This window comes from Tyto alba, unplaced genomic scaffold (assembly GCF_018691265.1).
Source record: "Tyto alba isolate M040663 unplaced genomic scaffold, T.alba_DEE_v4.0 Super-Scaffold_2, whole genome shotgun sequence".
Taxonomy (NCBI): Eukaryota; Metazoa; Chordata; class Aves; order Strigiformes; family Tytonidae; genus Tyto; species Tyto alba.
The window spans coordinates 90939061-90957930 of record NW_024881282.1 but is presented as its reverse complement, the minus strand read 5'-3'; the positions used below and the strand labels follow the sequence as shown (position 1 = coordinate 90957930).

Below are 18870 nucleotides of genomic sequence, written 5' to 3'. Positions count from 1 at the left end.
ATAAGCATGTAGAAAGGTATAGATAATGTTTATCTTTTATTTATGGGTCCCTGAAAAAAATAATGCGTATTCTAGTTCTCTTTGAGGACTGAAAGAGATCAGGTCTGGCGTTTCTCAAAGATTTTGAACTCCTGATTTCTCACACCAGCAACTGTTCGCCTCTTCCTTAGCACCTGCAGTAGGACAAGCCGTAGTTGATAAGCATGCTGACTCACTAATACGGTCAGCGATGAAATAGATAATGCTGACCTCTGTTTGCAGTACAAATGCACGCTGCCAAGTGCAAGTTATCCGTGCCTGAGAAAAATGAGCTGTAACATCAGCTCGGTGGCTTTCTGTCTCGCACGGTGGCTTTTCCAGGCAGGCTGGCACTGTGCAGGGCAGCGCGGGTGCTCTGCTGGCTCCTGCCCTGTGCCCTGGCAGCAGCACTTTCTTCTCAATGGGCAAAGCTGTTTAATTTTTTCAAAACAGTGCCCATTCCATTCATAGAACCAAAAAGATGCTATTAAGGGGTCAGGGGACTGAAACAGGCCCTGGGGTTAAATTCTGAAGTTGGAAGTCGGGCTGAAGGGGTGAGTGAGGATGTGCAGTTACTTCTGATGCCCAGGGTGAATGCTCTTCTCCTGGTCTGGAGGGGATGTGGTGCGGCGGTGGCAGGAGCTCTGGTGCTGCTGTGGGTCTGTTCCAGCTGCGGGAAGTGTTGCTGAGCACATGGAGAAGGTGGGGGTCGGGTTGGTCTGTCTGTCTGTAAGTCCAAATAGATGTCTGTATTCAGGCCTCGGCTCTTCAACGCTTCCATGGGCAAAACGTGCTCGTGCTGCTGTGTGGATCTGTGCTGCTCATACCCCTTGGACACGGCGTGTACCCCCAGTCTCCTGTTGCAAGGGTGATGATGTGGCCTAGGGGAATAACAAGGTTGGACAGAAGTGTGGAGTGCCTCTGTGTGATGAGTGGAGCCGGACTCAGCCTGGGAAAGCAGCAGCTGCTGGGGGAGCAGTGCAGAGGCAGGGAGGTTGGTTGTTCACTTTGTCTTCTAGCACAAAAAGTCAGGAGTGTTAAACAGGGCTGACAGGCTGTGGCTTTGAAATGAAATGCCGAAACAAGGCTAAACGCTGTGTTCTCCTCCCACAGAAAGTGTGGAGGGGGAGGAGAAACAAACAAGGAGGAAAACAAAGTGATGGGAACAGGGAAATGTTGAGGGCCAAAACGCAAAACCAGGGGGCTGGGAGGGGAAACGGTGGCTGCTGACGGGGACAGGCTGTTGTGAGACCAACCTCTCACATTGCCAGTGTGTCACCCTCTTGCCTCCCTGCTCTTCACCAGCGAGAGCCTGTGGCCCGGGCACCGTGGCGGAGGGGGTACAGCGCTGGTGCCGCAGCTCCTGTGCCGGGCTGGGCGGCTCGGCGGGCTCTGGCCGAGGCAAGTTCACACGGCTGGCTGCTCCTCCAGCACCACAGCCCCGGCCCCGCAGCCAGCCGGGAGCCGCGGCTGGAAGAGATACAGCCTGAAGGGGATGGGCTGTAAATATTTGATGACTTGGGTCCTGAGGAGGGAGGGGAACTGCTTACAGGACCAGGGAATCCCGCCGGGTCGCACGGAGGCAGAGGGCAGCTCCTGGCAGGGCTCACAGTGCTGCTGTGCACCCCTCCTTTGTCTGCGCACCTCTGAAGCCCGTGGTGGAGAAGTCAATAGACTTTACACTCTACTGGGGATTTTTAAATGAAGTTTTGCTATTATACTGTTATTAGGCCATAAAATATTCTTTGATGCTTCTCATATTTTATAGGATGTTACAACGTACAGTGTTTGAGTTTGCCCTGAACCCTACAAGGTGCATTAGGGGGGATCTGCTGAGTCTCATCCTTCTCTAACTCTTCTTTTCCCCCTTTCCGTAATCCACTGACATGGAAAAGATTGTGGTTTTCCCATTTTATCCTTCTCTTGGTTCTTACTGTGGCTGTTTCTGGGTGCAGCTATGGGTACAGGACCTCAGTGATGCTCGGCTCTAATTGTCCTCTGTGTCTCTCCACAGAAGTGTCTGCGGTTGAACCCAGATGTTCCCGTGTGGGTTTCCAAGCAGCGCATCCTTTGCATTTTGAACCACAGCCTGAAGGATGTTCTGAACTACGGGCTCTTCCAGCCAGCCTTCAACGGCAGGGCTGGGAAGTTTCTGGATGAGGAGCGCCTGCTGAGGGAGTACCCCCTGAATCCAGACACTCCTGTCCCCTACTTGGAGGTAACCATCTGTTTTTTGTTTTTTGTTTTTTTTCAATGTGTGTATATCTATATATACATCTACAGATATATATACATACATACATACATATATATAATACGTACATAAGTATGTAGGACTTATATGGTCCCTTCCACTGTAGTCTCTGTAGGCACCACAGATATTAATGCCCCTGTCCATCTCCCCTTTTTTTTCCCCATTTCCCTTCCAGGAGTAAGAGCATAGAAATTTGTGTGGGTGTATGTTTACTCACACAGAATTCATTGAGGGAAAGCTGAGGCAAATGCCTCTGAGTTTTAGTTGCTTGTGACTCTGATCAAGAGCTCCATAACATCTGTCATAGCCCGGTGAAACAGCTTACCTGTTTTCCGACCCTGTTGATCAAAATTTCTTTTTTTCTAGTGGTGCATAACTGTTATGGGAAATTACAGTAACAGAAGGAAAGACAGTCCCATAGATATAGGGGGAAAACCATAGGGAGATCTTTGCATAGGAGGCTGAAAGACATGAATTTGATATTTTATTCAATTTACAACCACTGCAGAGGCTGGAATGCATCTGTGTGCTTTGACAGCAAAATGACTGTCCTTGTATGGACCTCATTTGTGTGATGAGCATGGAGGATAATCTATACTATTTTCTGTTCCAGAAAATTAACTAGAGCAGAAATTAACTGTATTACCTCTGTATTTACATTCACTATAGGTTTTGCCTTGGGTTGGGATTCAGGTGATCACATGTAGGTGTTTATTCTAAGGTGACCTACAGCATTTCTTGGGCTCCATTGACTGTCACAGTGGACATCCCCACTGGCTGTAATGGGAGTCTAGTTACCTGCGTGTGGACCTCTAAATTTAGGGCTCTTGTGCTATATTTTACCCACAGAGTATTTGGAAAGCATTACATGTTTGAGCTGCACGAGCTCTTATAAATGCAAGCGTGAATGCTGTTATTATAACTAATCCCGACTAATTTGGAAAGAAAGTGCAGCACAATTTCTTAGCAAACTAACATTTAATGTAGACAAAAACATTTGGAACAACATTAAGAATGCTTGCAAATAAACCTATGGGGTAGTAAATTTCTTAATGTCAGGCTTTAATGCTTTGTTTTTGTATAATGTAGCATAATGTCCACATAATGTCTTAACACACACATCTAAATGCAGATTTGACATGGACGTTTGCTGTGTGTCATTTCAATTCTTCATAACTAGATAAGAATGGCAGCTGAGCACTGGAGAATCCTATTGGAAAACCAAAAATCCAGAATCTATTTACAAGACATAAATCCTATGCTGATACCCCTGAGGTTTCTTGAACACAAAAGATAAATTAGCCCTCAGGGCTGCATATGAAGGTAATGAGAGAAATGAGGGGTTTGTGCATAGTGACAGAAAAATTACACTAAAAAGCAGGTATCTGCAGTAGTTCCGTGGAGAGGTGGGATGCTGGTTCTGTTTTATGCCAGCAAGAGCCATAGGTACTCAGGTTCCTTATCGGGATAAAATAGCAGCTGCAACACAGTGTGTTGGTGATAAAGCAATGCGTGGTGGGGTCTAACCTGCCCATCTGCTGAGATCCAGTTTCCCTCATGTGCATTTGGGGGTATTGACTGTATCCCATATTATCTTACTGGTTGTTATCTACTGTCAGAAGCTTATTGTGTCTTCCTTAATGAGGTAGTTATTTTGTTTGCATGCCAAACACATCGTTGTGTTCTCACCATTATTAATCATCACACATTCAGTTCACGCACCTTGTAAATGTGAATGAGATTTGGAAATTCTCATGCCTCTATGTCCTCCCCACGCAAGTCTGGTTTGTGGGCAAGCTGTTGAGCAAAGCCATTGGGATGTGACTAGCTTAGGGTCGACAGCCCACTTCAGTTGCTTCTTCAGAAGTTTTGCTGCTCAGTTTTGAGTAGCCGACTACATGTTGCACAGCTTAACTCTTCTCAGAGGAGGTTTTTGCCTTGCACCTGGGTGGCAGCGTGCATTGCTCTTGTATCGAAGCCAATGCAGCCTGGCTTCCCCCTCTCAGACCTCCCTGCGTCCCGTGGGGCGGCTGGAGCCCCGCAGGACCTTCCCCGGGTCGAGTGCTGGGCAAGCAGCAGTGGGCGAGTTCCCCTGAGCTGGCAAGTTCGTGTGGGAGGCTGAAAGCGAGCGGTCCGCAGAGCAGCACTGCCCCGGCTCAGCCAGAGCCCTGCCCCGCAGAACCTCTAACGGGGTGCTGGGCCCGAGGAGGAGCTGCAGAAGGAGGCTCTCAGGACTGCGTGGGGATGCACACAGGACCCCTGACACTGGCAGCATCTGCAAAGGACCAGCGCCTTTAAATCAGTGGGCAAGACAATTTCTACCTTGGAATGATTAAAAAAAAAGTAAAAGCTGTGTGAGAAAACATCTGCCCAGTAGTACAAGTTTGTGATAGACTGAAAATGTGCTGATATTTTCCCAGTATTGAAAAATAAGTGGGATGAGCTTAGGAACTGCAGTCCAAAGATAACCTGGTGTCAGTTCCAGCTGAAATAATGAAATGTTGATGGAGGATTAAATTCACAGCAATTCAAAATCTCAGAATACAATTCATGCATTGAAAAAAGATCTAGTCAAACAAATCCAATTTAATTCTTTAAGGAAATTGTAATTCAGCTTGATAAAGATAACTATACAAAGGTAGCAGCCACTTGGGGGTACTTGATTTTGTTATACATGATATTCAAGTTCAGGATTAGCACTATAAAACATCAGTAGGACAAGTGCCACTGGCTAACTTATCAATGATAAAAAGGCAGTTGTCACTGCGATCATCACTGCATAGAAGTATTTCTAGTGGGGTTTCTTAGGAACCAATGTCAAGCTTGATGTGGTTACCCCAGGGATCTGGGTGTAAATGTAAAATTGCTGTTGATAAAGTCTGATTACACAAAGTTTGACCGAGAATATAACAGTGTCAACTGTGCTGTCTAGGTCATTTGGTAAGTGGGAGTCCCATCAGAGTATGCCCGAAGTCAGCCAAATGACAAACATATAGGGACACGGATTTCTTGCAAAGGAGGGACTCTCATGATGGAAAACAAAGTTTTGAAGAAAATTTTGAGCCTTTTGGTCAAGAAACATAACAGCAATTCCCAGTGTGATGCTGTGCCACAGCGTGGCCTTGCTATCCTTCAGTGTGTACCCTGACAAGTAGTGAGTTGGTTTTAGGAGTGGTTGGGGTGGAAATGATTGGTATTGGAGCAGTGTGTCGGTGGCAGTCAGTGTACTTGAAAAGACATTGGAAAGAGGCATAGCACAGAAAAAAGCAGCAGAAATGATCTGAGAACAGTAGAAAAGATCCCTCAATGAGAGATTTAGAGCTCAGCCTGCTTACAGGGAAGTCGGCTCTAGGCCACCTGTGTAAGAACCATCCTAGAGAAAGTCACCCTGTTGTTAGAGAGATCCCTAATTAACTGGGAAGAAACAGAACAAAGCCCACACCATCTGGAAGCTGAAGCCGGACAGATTCATATGAAAAACTGGTCAGATTTTCTTTAGCGAGGAGAGCAATTAACAGAGCAAATTATGAAGAACAGTGTATTCTGTATCTGTTGTTGTTTTCAGATCTAGACTGAATGTCTTCATGCAAGCTGACGTTCACTGAAGCTGCTTGAGAGTGGTTTGGTGCTGAGTGGGTTTTGTTCATCTCATATCTGACATTCTTCCCTCTTGCAGTTCCGGTACAAAAGGCGTGTGTACACCCAGACTTTGCTGGATGACAAGCAGTTTGCCAAGCTCCATACAAAGGTAAGGCTGGAGTCCAGCTGGCAAGCTCAAAGCCCTGGTAGCATGTTGGACACTGGTGATGACTTATCACAGAGAGGATACCAGGCTTTGGGATGCTTCAGTCTTCCCTCCTTGCCAGACTGCAAAGCACTTACGAGAAATGGATGGTGCTTGCCAAAGCCTGGGGTTGTTTAGGTGGGGGTGTAAGCTGAGGGACCCCATCGAGCCATGGTAGGGTGCCCACACAGGGGTAACTTGTGTGTGCTAGCAGGCAGGTGTGTGGCTGGACTAGCCTTTGCAGGAAGAGCATGGGGTCAGCTTTCCGTGGGGTGGTGAGGCCGGGGAACACATGATGGGCCAGCTGAAGAGAAGCTTTATTCTCTGGCATGGAGGAATCACTAAATGCCTGGAGAGCACAATGGTGCACATTGAGGAGTGCGCCTTCCCTTCCCCCGGTGAGAGGCTGCAGCATGCCTCTGCTTTGCACGCGGGCTCGTTGCTTTGTCTCTGGTTTTAACCCATGCGTTTGGGTCAGGATTTTGCTGGTAGGATCCACATGTGAAGTGGAAAATGCTCCTGGTCTGCTGCAGGTCCCACATGTCATGAGCAGCAATCAAGGCTTGTGTCAAGAGTAACAGTGCAGGCACCGAACAGACTGTCTGGGTGTTTGGAGAACAGAGAGTGTGTCAGGAATGGTGCTTCTGCATACATGGGTGTTTCCTGGGAGAAGAGACACCCCACCAAAACCCCTGGGCTCTGCGACAAGGGATGCTTGGGTTGGCACAGCTGGAGGATCAGGGATGCAAATGGTAACCTGGTCTTGGGCATGTGTTGGCTGGATTCTCTCTTGCATTGCTCTTCCTCTGGCCAGCTGCAGTGGTCCCACGATGTCACTTCTTGCTTAAGAAATTAAAAACAGTAATTGTGGAGAGGTCTGGAACCATGAGAAGATAGCTGCTGCTACTAAGAGTTGTGCCTTGAGAGGGCATGTGGCCCTGTGGGGACTTTGTTCCTGGGAGGGCAGGGCCAGCAGCACTTGGGACTGTGAGACAGAAGGAAGGAGGTGGACGCTGGCAGCACAGTGGTCCTTGCACAGCTGGGTGGTTGTAACACACTGGGCAGCATTCAAACTGCTGGGGGGCATGAGGACACCTGAAGCCCCCACCAAACTAATTTTCTGGGAGAGTCTGTGAGAGGGCTGGGGCAGGGAGCGGTGGCATAGAGAGGCTCATGGGGGTGGCCCATTGTGGAGGGCACTGTGCTGGGCAAGGCCATGCTAGGAGGCTTTGGGGGTTCTGGTTTAGGAAGAACATGGGACTGGTTGGGACTCCAGTGCTCCTTGCTAGCTCCTTTATTGCCGTGTGTCACGAGCTCCCTCAGAAACCCCCTGTGCAGAGCAACCGCTTCCCGCGGAGGGCTGGGCAGCCTCTTGGCTGTTTTCCTTTTGCCCTCTGACGAGATGCGTGCCGTTGTCCACCCTGACCCTTCCCCGTTGTCCACCCTGACCCTTCCCCGCTGCTCGGCCGCTCTCACCCGGCAGCCAGTGGCTCTGGCTCACGCAGGGGGTGCCCAGGGCCGAGTGGCTGTGGAGGTGCTGTGCCTCTTCCTTGGCTCCCTGGCAGCCACGTCGCCGCTGGGCACAGGGTGCCCGTGCACAGCTCCTGCCATGGGTCTGCAGGGTGCTGCTTTGCCTCTGACCACATCTGCTCTGCAAGAGGCAGGCAGGCAAGGGTGCAACAGTGAGAGCTGAGCTAGGTGAAGCCACAAACATAAAGCAGAAAGGAAAAAAACCCTTCTCCCAAGGGGCTTGACCTACCCCAAAGGTGAAAATCTTCGTGGGAAGAAGCAGGTCCTCTGTCTTTGGTTTGCAGAGCTGCAGAAACAAGAAACAAAATGCTGTTAGGGTTCAGGTTTGACTCACGAAGATAAAGTCATGAGGCTTCTGTCTGGTGGCATCAGAATATCCAGGCAGCAAATCTGGAAAGCTCTCAGCATCTTCCTGGCGCCAGGAAGCGTGAATCATGGTCCTCCTGCGTCCTGCCAGCGAGAGACCGTGCCTGCTGGAGGGAGGGCTGGAGGCGCCTGCCCCAGGGAGACCCGAGCGGCAGCCTCCGAGGACTTCCCCTACAAGTGTGTAGTACCCATAAATGCGCTTTATTAAATATTCACTTAATCTCCATGCTTTGATCTCTACTTAAAAACCAGATTTCCTTCAAGTTGTTTCTTTATTTTTAAACCATTCCTTGCCAATAAAATACAGCATCCGAGCGAGATCCTGCCTCTCTGCTCCCTTTTGCCTCCCTCAAGAGGATGCTGAGGAGCGCTTCCTTCGGCTGGTGTTTTCCCAGAGCCCGTGGGCGCTGTGGGCCGCGCTGCTCGTGGGAGCAGAAGAGGAGCCCTCGTCCTGCCCCGGGGCTGCTCGTGCAGGGCTGCGGGGGATAGATAGCGCAGGAGGGCTGCAAGCGGGACAGGGGCTCGTGCCGGCCACTCGTTGGAGCGATGCTGGCGCTGAGAGCTGCCGGCAGCGTGACTTACCCGCCTGGCACGGATCGACGCTGTTTTGCTGGGAGAGGGTGAGAGTGGAGCATGTGTGTGCAGCCTCCCGGCAGCTGGCTGGAGGGCGAGAGGGGGACGGAGAGTGGAGGGACATGGGCTCCGCGCTGGGACGGTGGCTGGCTGAGCAGAGGGAAAACCGGCAAGCTGCTGGGGACTGCAGAGCCCGAGCGAAGAGCATGGTACTGCCTGCTTCTGCCCCTTCTGCTCTGCCACCTCCGCTGCGGCGGCGCCGGGCGCTGCCGGGCAAGGGACTGCGGGGGGACAGTCCTCCCACCGTGCCACTGACCCCGCGGAGGGACGCTGCCGGGGCTGGTGGCAGGTCAGGACCAGGTTGGGGGTTCATTTCCCATGCTGAACGCGCGGTGAGGTGTCACTGGGCTGACCCGGGGAACGGCTGGCTCCTCCACCGCTGTGGGCTCGTACAGGCTTGTGTGCTGGGTCAGCTGCTGCGGGGGCTTCTGCTTCTGTCCGTGCAGTTCGAGTCAGGTGTCTTCTTCTGGGAGGTGATGCCTCTGCGGTCTGGTGCAGACCATGCCATCGCTGGAAGTGTGAGGCTTCCCTGTTATTTGTAGCGATGCCTAATTGCTCGGGCAGTGAAATACCGTTTTTTCAGAGATATGGTAATTTAAAGGGCTGTGAAGGCTTAGCTTTAGGTATAACAGGATGGTGGGGCTGCTCTTGAGGCTGTGGTATATGTGAAATTTTTAGGCCTGTGACTAGTGGTCTCATCTGAATGAGAGCCAAGTATGAAAATGTTCAGAGTTTAGAGTCTGACTTTTAGTGGCAGGCTATACTGCTTGAATCTTTTAATGTCCTTGAAACATGATTCTTAACTGCCATTAAAATGAAAACCAAGAAAAATAAAAATAACTCCTTTTTCTGAGTACCAGTGGACTTGCTTTAAGAAGTGGGGTAACTGTTTTCTTGTATCGCTAGCAATAATGAAGTGACTTGGTAAAATCAGTCAGTCAGCCTCAGTCCCTTGTGCCTCTTGGGATCTGCAGTCAGTGACATTTTTTACAGATATTTTTCCCACTGAATTGCAGTAGACCATTTAGAAATGGGACTGCGAAAAATGAATGTTAGAAAAGGGCAACCCCATTGTCCTTAGAAACGAAAATCTGCGCAGAAAAATCTTGGCATTTACCAAAATGTCCACAAAGGGCATTTTGCTACCAAGAGACTTGGGATGTTACCACCCTGAAGGGGAAAGAAGCAACACACTTAAGGTAATTATTAGGAGCACTCATGCCATTACTGTTGTGGATGATGGACATTAGGGTAGAGCCAGAAGTGCTGGCCATGGACAGTGATCCTTTCGATCTGCAAACTGCACGGCTGCAGAACGGCAGCCCCGGCGCGGGGCTGGGCTGGGTGCAGGCTGGGTCTGCAGTCAGACTGAGGGTGACGATGCAATGAGAAAGTGTCAGCTTAGTGGACAACACCCGCGGCAGGTCCACAGCGTGACTGTCACCACCTTTCCTGTTGGGGTTAGTGCACGAGGGGTGTGGGTGTGGCGGGGAGGGGACGGTGGCACTGCTAGCCGACCTGGATTTCAGTGTATCTTTGGAGAGAAGCAGAAGGGTAAAAGTGAAAAAACTGGTGGGTTGAGGTAAAGACAGCTTAACAGGTAAAGCAAAAGCTGCATGCACACGCAAAGCAAAATCAGGAATTAATTCACTGCTTCCCATTGCAGGCAGGTGCTCAGCCATCCCCAGGACAGCTGGGTTCCATCATGTGTGACAGTGACTTGGGAAGACAAACCCCATCGATCCAAGCATTTCCCCTTTCCGCTCCTTCCCCCCCAGTTTTATTGCTGAGCGTGAGGTCCTGTGGTCTGGGACATCCCTTGGGTCGGTCGGGGTCGGCCGTCCCCAGGGTGTCCCCTCCCAGCTCCCTGCGCCCCCCTGGCCTGCTCGCTGCTGGGGCAGGGCGAGGAGCAGAACAGCCCTGGGCGCCGTGCGAGCGCTGCTCAGCAATAACCGACACAGCCCTGGCTCAGCTCTGCTGTCTGCAGCACAAATCCAAAACCTAGCCCCATGCCAGCTACCGGGAAGAAATGCAGCGCTCTCCCAGCTAAAGCCAGTGCCTCCTGGCAGTGTCCCATGTGGAGGAGGTGTCCCCGGGGCAGGAGGAGGTGTCCCTGGGGCAGGAGGAGGTGTCCCCGGGGCAGGAGGAGGTGTCCCCCCCCCGGGGCAGGAGGAGGTATCCCGGGGGGCAGGAGGAGGTGTCCCTGGGGCAGGAGGAGGTGTCCCGGGGGGCAGGAGGAGGTGTCCCCGGGGCAGGAGGAGGTGTCCCGGGGGGCAGGAGGAGGTGTCCCGGGGGGCAGGAGGAGGTGTCCCCCCCCGGGGCAGGAGGAGGTGTCCCTGGGGGCAGGAGGAGGTGACCCCGGGGCAGGAGGAGGTGTCCCCCCCCCGGGGCAGGAGGAGGTGTCCCGGGGGGCAGGAGGAGGTGTCCCCGGGGCAGGAGGAGGTGTCCCCGGGGGGCAGGAGGAGGTGTCCCGGGGGGCAGGAGGAGGTGTCCCCGGGGCAGGAGGAGGTGTCCCCCCCCCGGGGCAGGAGGAGGTATCCCGGGGGGCAGGAGGAGGTGTCCCTGGGGCAGGAGGAGGTGTCCCGGGGGGCAGGAGGAGGTGTCCCGGGGGGCAGGAGGAGGTGTCCCTGGGGCAGGAGGAGGTGTCCCCGGGGGCAGGAGGAGGTGTCCCGGGGGGCAGGAGGAGGTGTCCCCGGGGGCAGGAGGAGGTGTCCCTGGGGCAGGAGGAGGTGTCCCGGGGGGCAGGAGGAGGTGTCCCTGGGGGCAGGAGGAGGTGTCCCGGGGGGCAGGAGGAGGTGTCCCTGGGGGCAGGAGGAGGTGTCCCTGGGGCAGGAGGAGGTGTCCCGGGGGGCAGGAGGAGGTGTCCCTGGGGGCAGGAGGAGGTGTCCCGGGGGGCAGGAGGAGGTGTCCCTGGGGGCAGGAGGAGGTGTCCCTGGGGGCAGGAGGAGGTGTCCCGGGGGGCAGGAGGAGGTGTCCCTGGGGGCAGGAGGAGGTGTCCCGGGGGGCAGGAGGAGGTGTCCCCGGGGGCAGGAGGAGGTGTCCCCGGGGGCAGGAGGAGGTGTCCCTGGGGCAGGAGGAGGTGTCCCCGGGGCAGGAGGAGGTGACCCTGGGGGCAGGAGGAGGTGTCCCCGGGGCAGGAGGAGGTGTCCCCCCCCGGGGCAGGAGGAGGTGTCCCCGGGGGCAGGAGGAGGTGACCCTGGGGCAGGAGGAGGTGACCCTGGGGCAGGAGGAGGTGTCCCCGGGGGGCAGGAGGAGGTGTCCCGGGGGGCAGGATGGTGGGGGCTGCCCCCCATCCTCTGAGGGCTCGGCCTCCCCCGTGTGTGGGCCTCTGCAGGGCCTCCATCCTGCCCGTGTTGGGAGTGCTCCAGGCGGGTGTGGAGAGGCACTGAGCCAGCGGCTCAACACTGTTGTGGTCTGTCATCAGGTCGGTTATTTGATGTTTCTGTGGGAACCAGTGAGGTGTCTGTTTGCTGCTGCCTAATGGCCTGTGTGAGAGCTGGTCACACAGCCCGTGCGAGAGAGGGGGCCAGTCTTCTCCAGCCTCTTCCAGGGCCTGTGGCCCTGCGGAAGCCGCCATGCTCTGGAAAGCAGATGGTTTGTCTTAATTCTGGATGTTGTTCAGAACGAACTGGACCCTGAGAGAAGATTAGTTTTTCCTGGATACTGAAATTGCTGGAAACATCAGCATGAGCTTGGCGTGAAGGGGCTGTGTTGTCTTTTAGTTCTTGCAAAGCACCCGAGCCGGGTGCCTGCGGCTGGCTTCCCCCAGCACCCAGCCCACAGTGAATAGCGAGTGACAGAATAATTTCTCTGTGAGAAGAATATCTCATTTATTTTCTTTCATTTCGATTCAAGAGAGAGAAGCTGGTTCCCTTGCACCAGTTTCCTCTCAATGAGCTTTTCTTTTCTGGAGGGTGTTGATTTTTCTTGCAGTTTGGTGCTAGCAGAGGATAATGGACTGCAGCACCGTGGCTGCCAGCTGGGTGGCTGGAGCTGCACCCCATCCCCAGGTGCTCTCCCGGCATAAACCCTCCTTCTCTTGTAAACAAACACCAGTGACTCAAACTTGCTCAGGAGTCGTCTGCTGAGGCGAGTGTTTTGGGTAACGATATGTGAACAGAACTGAAGCACCAGAGTCGCAGATTGGCAGACCCAGGCCTTGGTGCCTCTCTCTCCTTACCAGGATCCTCCTCCTCCTCCTCCTCTTCCTCGGGGAGCAGCGCAGCCTTACCCAAAAGAAAGAAGGTCCCGAAGGCAGGGCTTGCTTCCCAAAGGGTTCCCAGGGAGCAGGCGGGAGATAGAGGGGGTGTGAGCTCCGCTCTGTCAGTCTCCTCAAAAGACCTCGGTGCGGAGGCCAGAGGGGTCCCGCCTGCCCGCGGCCCCCGGCGCCTGCCCGGGCTGTGCCGCCGGCCGCTGCTTGCACGGCGGCACTGGGGAAAACACCCCTTAAAGAGCTCAGTGGGGTCTTGCTCTGAGCTTTCATTTTATTTGCAGGAGTTTCTCTTGGGTCTTGGGGTTTTTTTCCTCCCCAGAGAAAGCTTGCTTCCTTCTGGTTACTATAGCCATTCAAACGTACCGATTTGCAAACCACCATAATCTTCACACTAAATATGGTGCTTTTGCTTACAGGAAGATCCATTACGAGTGTTTGTTTAAGCTTTATATAAATATAGATAGCTTTATATAGATACATTTAGTTTTTATTTTCTGCATATAGGAAATGGGATGCCGTGCCTTTACTGGCTTCTGATTATTTTTTTATTATTTTGATTTGTATCAAACTGCATTCAGATGAAAGCTGAAATTCAATTAAAATTAAAGCAAAATAACATTTTATTTTGTGTCTTTATCACTTAAATAGTTGTTGCTTGAATGTACTGGACACAGAAGACGAAAAGTAAATTTATCAGCACATATCTTTTGTATTTAAAGCTGACTGATCTTTTAAACAAAGGAAGATTTGGTTTGCATGAGTGGTTCTCATCACAAATTCTCAAAGGTATTTAAGTACCAGCAAATAAGCAAGTATCTAGTGAGATTTCAAAATTGCCTAAGCGGTTTAGGCATCTGTTAGCTTCCCTTGATTTCAGTGAGAGTCTGACATTTGCTCTCTCTCTTCATGTCTAGTCACCTTAATACATTTGAAAACCTGGCCCCAAATCCCTCAAGTTCTTAGAATAATGAGATCTCATTTCTTTCCCACCAGGGTTTTATTCATAGATTGGGGGAGGAAAACAAGCTTCCTTACTTTCTCAGTTCTCAAATCTCCTTTCAGCTTTGAGTGAATCAGTCCAAATAATAAGGAAAAGATTCTGTGTTTCTAGCTAAATTGAAATGGAAAACAATCGGATAGGAAAGCTTTTTTATGCAGCATAAGCTGAAAAACCAACATAGAAGAATGTAAATACCAGCGTTTAGCTTCATTGTGGAAAGTGGATATAACATGCCCAGCAAGGGACATGGCTGCGACATATCTGAAGTGTCTGAGTTGATTTCAAAAGGTAAGTATGTTTTGCTTCTGACTCTGAATGAAAAAAGCATCTTTGAATTCCTGACTATTGGCAGAAGGGCCCCTTAACCAATACCTTTTTATAAATGCCTGTAAATACAGATGTTGACATCGGCTGCCATGCTGCGAGCTCAGGCTGACCAGGTGCATTTTGAAGATGGAAGATACCTTTAGTGTAACTGAAATCTTAAGTGAAAACATTAAAGCCAGAATCAAATTGTTGTTGGTTTGGCACGGCCCTGCATGCCACAGCACCGGGGCTGCTGCGATGGCCACGGCTGCAGCCGGGTGGGGAGCAGCTCCCCGAGAGCCCCTGTGTCCCCTCTGCGAGGAGGGAGCTGGCGGGGACGGCTGTGCCATGGGCAGGAATTGCTGTGCGGTTTTGGCTGCACCACGTGCTGCTGCTCTGATTTTGGTTAAGCTCCTTGGTGGGACCTGAGCCATGCTTTGGTGGTGGTTCCGACGTTGGTTGCCTCAGGTCTGGCTGTACCAGCTTGCTGGGAATGGGCCGGTTTGACCAAACCAGCTGAAACAGCACCTGGGGCTGCAGGCAGATGTCCGCGGGCTGTTGAGGGGGGACTGTGCATCCAGCCTGTCGGCAGATGCCTTGGCAGAGCTGGGCTTCCTCCGTGGAGGCTCCCCAGAGCTGTCCCAGCTTCTCTCCAGGGACCCTGAAGGACACCCAGGAGGTGCTGGGAGCGAGCAGGGAGCTTGGTGGGGGGTTCAGGTCTCTGGTTATTGGGCTGCAAAGGCAGGGTGCGCGAGAGGCCTTCAAGGAAGAGAGTCCCTGGATCTTGATGCGATGGTTTCAAGCGTATAGTGACCAGGATGTCTCAATTAGCAATCTCCTCTTATTTTACCTAATCCAATTTCTGTTATTTTACAAATCTGGATATTGGGGTAGTACTGTAGAGCTACCTGGGAAGTAGCAGACTGCATCCCCAGAATTTGTGCATAGAAACGGTGGTCTCTCTTTCTCTGTGGTCATATAAATATTGAAGTTGAATGAAACAAAGTATTTTTCTCTTAACTGTATTCTGGAAAACAGCTTAATTGAGCTAATTATAGATCTCTGTTGGTAAAGAGTAAGAAACGGAAAACTGTCTGATAATGGGAGGTGTTGGGCCGCTCTGCTCATACATGCTGCTGCTGCTGGTGCCCACAGTCGAGTTGCTGGGGTTGCTCCGGTTGCCGCCGTGTTGCCCCAACGTGCAGTTCCAAACCCGCTGTCTTTTGGCAGTGAAATGCGTACGGTGACCCTGCTCCTGGCTGCACAGCCATGACTCCTGTCATAGCTCACTGCCTCTGCTGCACAAACACAGCTCTTAGTAAGGCTTGGCTGTAAGCCTGATCAGAAACACCATTTAGGTTGTGATCCTTTTATTTTTCCCTTTTTTCAATCTCTTTCCTTGTTATGCCTTAATTCAGGTTTGTTTGCAGGTGAAGCAAGGCTGTCATCTAAGCCCTGGGCATGGGTTTCTTGTAATGCCGTTAACATTACGTCTCTGGTGAATGGTCTTTTTCATTATCTATATTCTCAGTTTTCTTTGGCATTTTCATTGTTCCCTGAGGTCTAGGACCAAAGTGGAGGCACAGAACTGGGCCACGGAGGATCAGAAATCACTGTGCTGGTGTCCTGCCCTCTGCCCATAGTGTTAACTTCGTGGATTGCAGCAACCTCTTAATGTGGGCACTGAGCTGCACATCTGGAGCATGCTACAGAGCAGATAGGCAGCTACAAACTGATGGAAAGAGAATAATTTTCTATGTAAAAATTAACTGTTTAAGTCTCTGGACTTTATTTTTGAAGCATTGCTGTGGATTTGGTCTGAGACCTTGGATAGATGAACCTTCTTTGGTTTTCATCTGGAAATGAAGGGTAGTAATTGATTTCCCCCCGGAAGAAATTCCATGTGTAGACCTGTTAATGCCTGTGTGATGCCCAGGACCAGCACAACAAACAAGCACCTACAGCAGGAGAATGCAGGTCCCAGAACTGAGGGGGTCTCTCTCTGCATCCTCCTTTTGCTCATGCACTTTCTCTTCAGTTTGGTTTCTAAATATAAGAAGTACCATTAAAAGGTGACATAGTGTATCAATTTCCTACTGTCAAAGAAAGTGTTTTCAATTCCTGAGCACCTAGATATCTGGAAATATAAATGAGCACAGTGCTGCTGGGCGCTGATGGTCTGGGTGGGAGCATATCTGGGGTTGTGAATGAGAGTTGCTAGTAGAACCGCAGGAGCAGAACTTCAGGTTAGTGCCTGGGATGTGTCTGGTAGCCGCATAAAAGTGAAACTGCCGTGAGCTGCTATTGCATACGCAGAGGTACAGTGTTTGCTTTTGCAGGGAGCCTGTCCCTGGAGGCCCCAGGAAGGCTGCTGGTGCAGGGGCAGAACTGCCAGCATCGGGGGGCTGGGCCACGTGGTGGGGGGTCCCTTCCTCGGATCATGCCTCCACGCATCCCACGACCACTGGTGAAGTTCTCGGTGGGACTGGCAGTGCCACTCTTGGCCACAGGGGCTTAGTGGGGCCACACATGGAGCATCGTCTGTTGGGTTAGGTCAGCATCATCCGCTGAGCAGCTGCTGGGAGGAGACGAGGTGCAAGGACGAACGGGAGTGGAAGGAACAGGGTTAAATCTGCGCAATTGGGTGATGGTTGGGAAGAGGCATTTTGGGATGGCATCCTGGAGGCGGTTGCTGGAGTTGTCAAGTCCCGTCTGTGCTATTGCTGGCAGGCAGCTGTGATTTCCTTCAGTGTTTCTGTACTTCTGCAGTAGCTGAAGGGATACTGAAGCAGGAGGTGGATTTTGCTTTCATTTGCTTGTTAGGCGAGAGGGGATCTGGGGGTGAAGTAACACTGAGCAGAGGGAGTCGGGGCATTCGTTGTCTTGACACCTGAAAAGGCAGTGCCTGCACCCTGCAGCAGTTGATGCCAGTTGCCCTTTCACCATGCTCGTGATAAGAGTGTTGGTGCTGTGGGAATTGCTTATACTGCGTGTAGACACTTCCAGCGCCTCCCAGTGCGGGTGACCCAACCCTTTTTTACCCTCTGAGCGGTTTCTCCTTGCTCGTGCACGCTGTCCCGCGGGTGCCTCGGGTCCGTCCTGGCCACCCTTGCCTGGGCTGCTGCGGTCATGAGGGATGGGAGGGAGCACCCGGGGAGGGGCAGGGTGGTGGGGATGAGGAGCAGGGCCATGCTCTGCACCAAGGGGTCAGCGCCGGCACCCACTGTCCCCCGTGAATCCCTGCTCTTCTTGGTTCTTGCCTTGCTGCACTGTTGTCCCTGCGGCACTGAGCGGAGTGAACCTTGTAACTGAATTTTGTGTCTGTGGCTTTGTGCTTTAGCTTGTGCATTCCTGTGGCACTGGCATCTCTGCACGTGTCTGCATATCGCTGCAGGCAGCCCGAGTGAGCAGGTCAAGTACCGGCACAGGTGCCGTGGAGCTGTTACCATAGAGTTTTAACTGAGCTAATTAGATCGGCTGAGGTGGAGTAACGTTGCAGGGGGTGGTGCACTAAAATGGCTATATAATTTTAAATATGTGACCTGACTTGTTTATGGCATGGCTCCATGGTGCTGTCTTTTGAAAAAATGTGCTATATATTTTAGGGTTGGTTCTGCAGACTAACCACACGGAGACTGAATTTGGTTTAAATCACGTTCACACCCCAGTCTCATCCTTGGAAAGTTTTATCTTGGTGATATTTTCTGTCTGACTTCTTACCACGGTCTCCTCAGCATGTCAGAGAAATAGCACAGATGAACTTGTGGGTCCCAAGTTTTGGGATTTGCAGGCTCCTCTGTAGAACTGGTTCTAAAAGTATTACATTTTCCCCCTAGAAAATTAAATTTTGACAAAATCAACATACTATACAAAACCATATGTGATGAAATTTTGTTTAGGAAGCCTTTGAAAAGAATTGGACATGTTTTTGCATCCTGTTTGGTATTTTCAGAATATTTTTTTTTTCTATTTTCCAACTGGAAATCATCAAAATGAAATCTGAAGTGAAGAACTTTGGAATTAATTTTGCTTCATAGAAGATATAATTTTTCTATATCAAAGTTTTTTCACTGGGTGAAAAATCTGCTTTGCTCAGACATGTTCATTCAACTGTGCAGTGGTTCACAAGAACAAGAGCAGTTCCCTGACCATTGGCTGCATTTTGACCAGTTGGTTAGAGCTTTTCCCAAAGACTTCCCTCAGCTAATTGCACAGTATTTCTACTGCATTGGACACTTTCTAGAGTGCCTTTCCTAAAGCTGGCTACTGCAAGGTTTGATTAAAATAAACTCAAAAAAAAACAGCCAGACTGCAATCAAAGGTCTGAAAATCTGGACTGGAAATGTGTGTGAGCTGGGTGTTTTCACGCTGTAGTCCATCCAAGTGTTGCCTGCCTGCCTGGCAGAGTTGCAATTTTTAGAGACTAGAAATTTAATAAAATACTCTATTCGTCAAGTGTAGTTACCCAAAAGAGAAAAAAGAGAAAAAAAAACAACCGACAGACAACTAGGTGGACTTAAAGGAGAGTCTTTTGGGCACTTAGTCCCTTCAGGAGAACAAGATTTAGTCTTTGGCCAGAGATAGAAAACTACACCAAGAATAAAGCAAAATTTCCCAACCGACAGCGTGACAGCTGTACCATTGTGCCATACAGCAATGATCGGTGTTGGGGTAGCTCGATCTTTCCTCTGAAGTGTTTTAAGTTCTGCAGGCAGATGGGTGATAAGCCCTCAAAATGAGTTTGCAACACAACACAAGGTACGGTG

The 18870-nt window shown here is 51.1% G+C and overlaps 1 protein-coding gene across 1 annotated transcript in view; it reads left to right on the top strand.

Moving 5' to 3' along the window:
- The window catches only part of SHANK3 (SH3 and multiple ankyrin repeat domains 3), a 392105-nt gene that overhangs the window by 61868 nt on the left and 311367 nt on the right, over positions 1–18870 (top strand). Inside the window, exons 4-5 of the mRNA XM_042793413.1 lie at positions 2033–2236; positions 5949–6020. Coding sequence (XP_042649347.1) covers positions 2033–2236; positions 5949–6020 — 276 coding nt within the window. The remainder of the gene's footprint in view (positions 1–2032; positions 2237–5948; positions 6021–18870) is intronic.